Source organism: Pediculus humanus, genomic scaffold, assembly GCF_000006295.1.
Source record: "Pediculus humanus corporis 1103172107399 genomic scaffold, whole genome shotgun sequence".
Classification (NCBI taxonomy): Eukaryota; Metazoa; Arthropoda; class Insecta; order Psocodea; family Pediculidae; genus Pediculus; species Pediculus humanus.
In genome coordinates this window covers 156,917-158,504 of record NW_002987024.1, presented here as the reverse complement: position 1 = coordinate 158,504, position 1,588 = coordinate 156,917, and the positions used below count along the sequence as shown (strand labels likewise).

The 1,588-nt window shown below is 22.8% G+C and overlaps 1 protein-coding gene across 1 annotated transcript in view; it reads left to right on the top strand.

The window, feature by feature from the left end:
• Nucleotides 1-903: 903 nt before the first annotated feature.
• Nucleotides 904-1,588, top strand: part of Phum_PHUM047070 (uncharacterized protein) — a gene marked incomplete at both ends in the record, with an annotated part of 3,586 nt that continues 2,901 nt past the window's right edge. Inside the window, 2 exons of the mRNA XM_002423240.1 lie at nt 904-1,031; nt 1,211-1,559. Of these exons, the coding sequence (XP_002423285.1) occupies nt 904-1,031; nt 1,211-1,559 (477 nt within the window). The remainder of the gene's footprint in view (nt 1,032-1,210; nt 1,560-1,588) is intronic.

Here is a 1,588-nt window from a genome sequence, read left to right as displayed (position 1 = left end):
AAAAAATATTTTGTTTTTATATATACATAAATGAGTATGAAAAAGATGATAAAAAATTTAATTTAATTTTGTGGAAAGACATTATGAATGAATAGCCACTATAAATAGTTCAAAATAGACATTTTTGCTTTAGCTTTGTATTAAGTAATAATAATAATATTATTAATTTTAAGCTAGTTAAAAATAATTATATATTCAGTTCTTAAAAGCGGGGAAAAAAATAAAAGACTGGCTTTTAAAATAACTTAGTAATAATGTTAAGAGCAAATTATTCTATTTGATTTGATGTAATAAATATTTGTTAATGTAAAATATTAATATATTTCTTAAAAAATTGTAAATTTATAAAAACTTTTTATTTTGGCTTTAAGTAATTACTTATTATTTTTAAATTGATTATTTATTAAATATATAATATTTGAAGATCTCATTTAAATTTTTATTATTTTATCTAAGTTTTAATAATTATTGATTAAATAAATTTATATTTCCTTCGTTTTTTATTCGAGAAACGTTTTATATTAAGTTGTGACAAAGGGAATTCGTTCTAGTAAACTATCGTTGAAAAAATTTGTTTGCCAAGAACTCACTTTGTTTGTCCTTGCCCCGGGTCATTATATTGCTTTTACGCTCTCAATTTATTTTTTTTTTAAATAAAATTAAATTGACAAGTGGGACCGTGCTGCTGCTTTTGTTTTATTTATTTTTTGTATTTTTTCCTAATTTATTTTGAATTTTTTAAGTGTATTTTATATCAGATACCACTAATGTAACGATCGCTGTCATTAGACTTTTAACTATCGTCTGCTTTTACAACATCAAAATGTCAGCCACTTATAGGATTTATAAAATTTCAAGTATACAAATTTCACAGAAAAATTACATAAATTATAATTTAATGGTATGAATTACATACCAGTTAAAAGAATTCTCTGTTTTGTCAGTGTCATAAAAAAATTTCCAACAAAATTTCCTAAAAATTTAACTGCAATATTGGTTCAAAATTATTCTGCGTTTAAGCCAATTGAAGGGTAAGAGATATTTATTTAGTAAATATTAAAAAAAAATTTGCTAGAATTGATTTTCGTTTTTCATGTAAATTATTTTATTTTATTTTCTGCTAAACTTTCTGCTTTTAAAAGTCAACGCATCGTTAATTATTAAGTTACGAAATATAAGGATATATAAAATTAATTTTAAAATTTTGTAGATTCACCCAAAAATTGCCTAGAAAAAAACGTTTATTTTTGATGGCTGGTATTAGTAACAAAGTTTCCAATCGTTTAGCATTGGAAAAATCTCCTTATTTGCTTCAACACTCAACAAATCCTGTTGATTGGTATCCGTGGGGTAATGAAGCATTTTCAAGAGCTGTAAAAGAAAATAAATTAATTTTTTTATCAGTTGGATATTCAACATGTCATTGGTGTCATGTAATGGAAAAAGAAAGTTTTGAAAATGAAGAAATAGCAAAAATAATGAATGAAAATTTTGTTTGTGTTAAAGTTGATAGGGAAGAAAGACCTGATGTTGATAAATTGTACATGTTATTTGTTCAGGTAAATTTTTTAAAGAATAATAATTAATT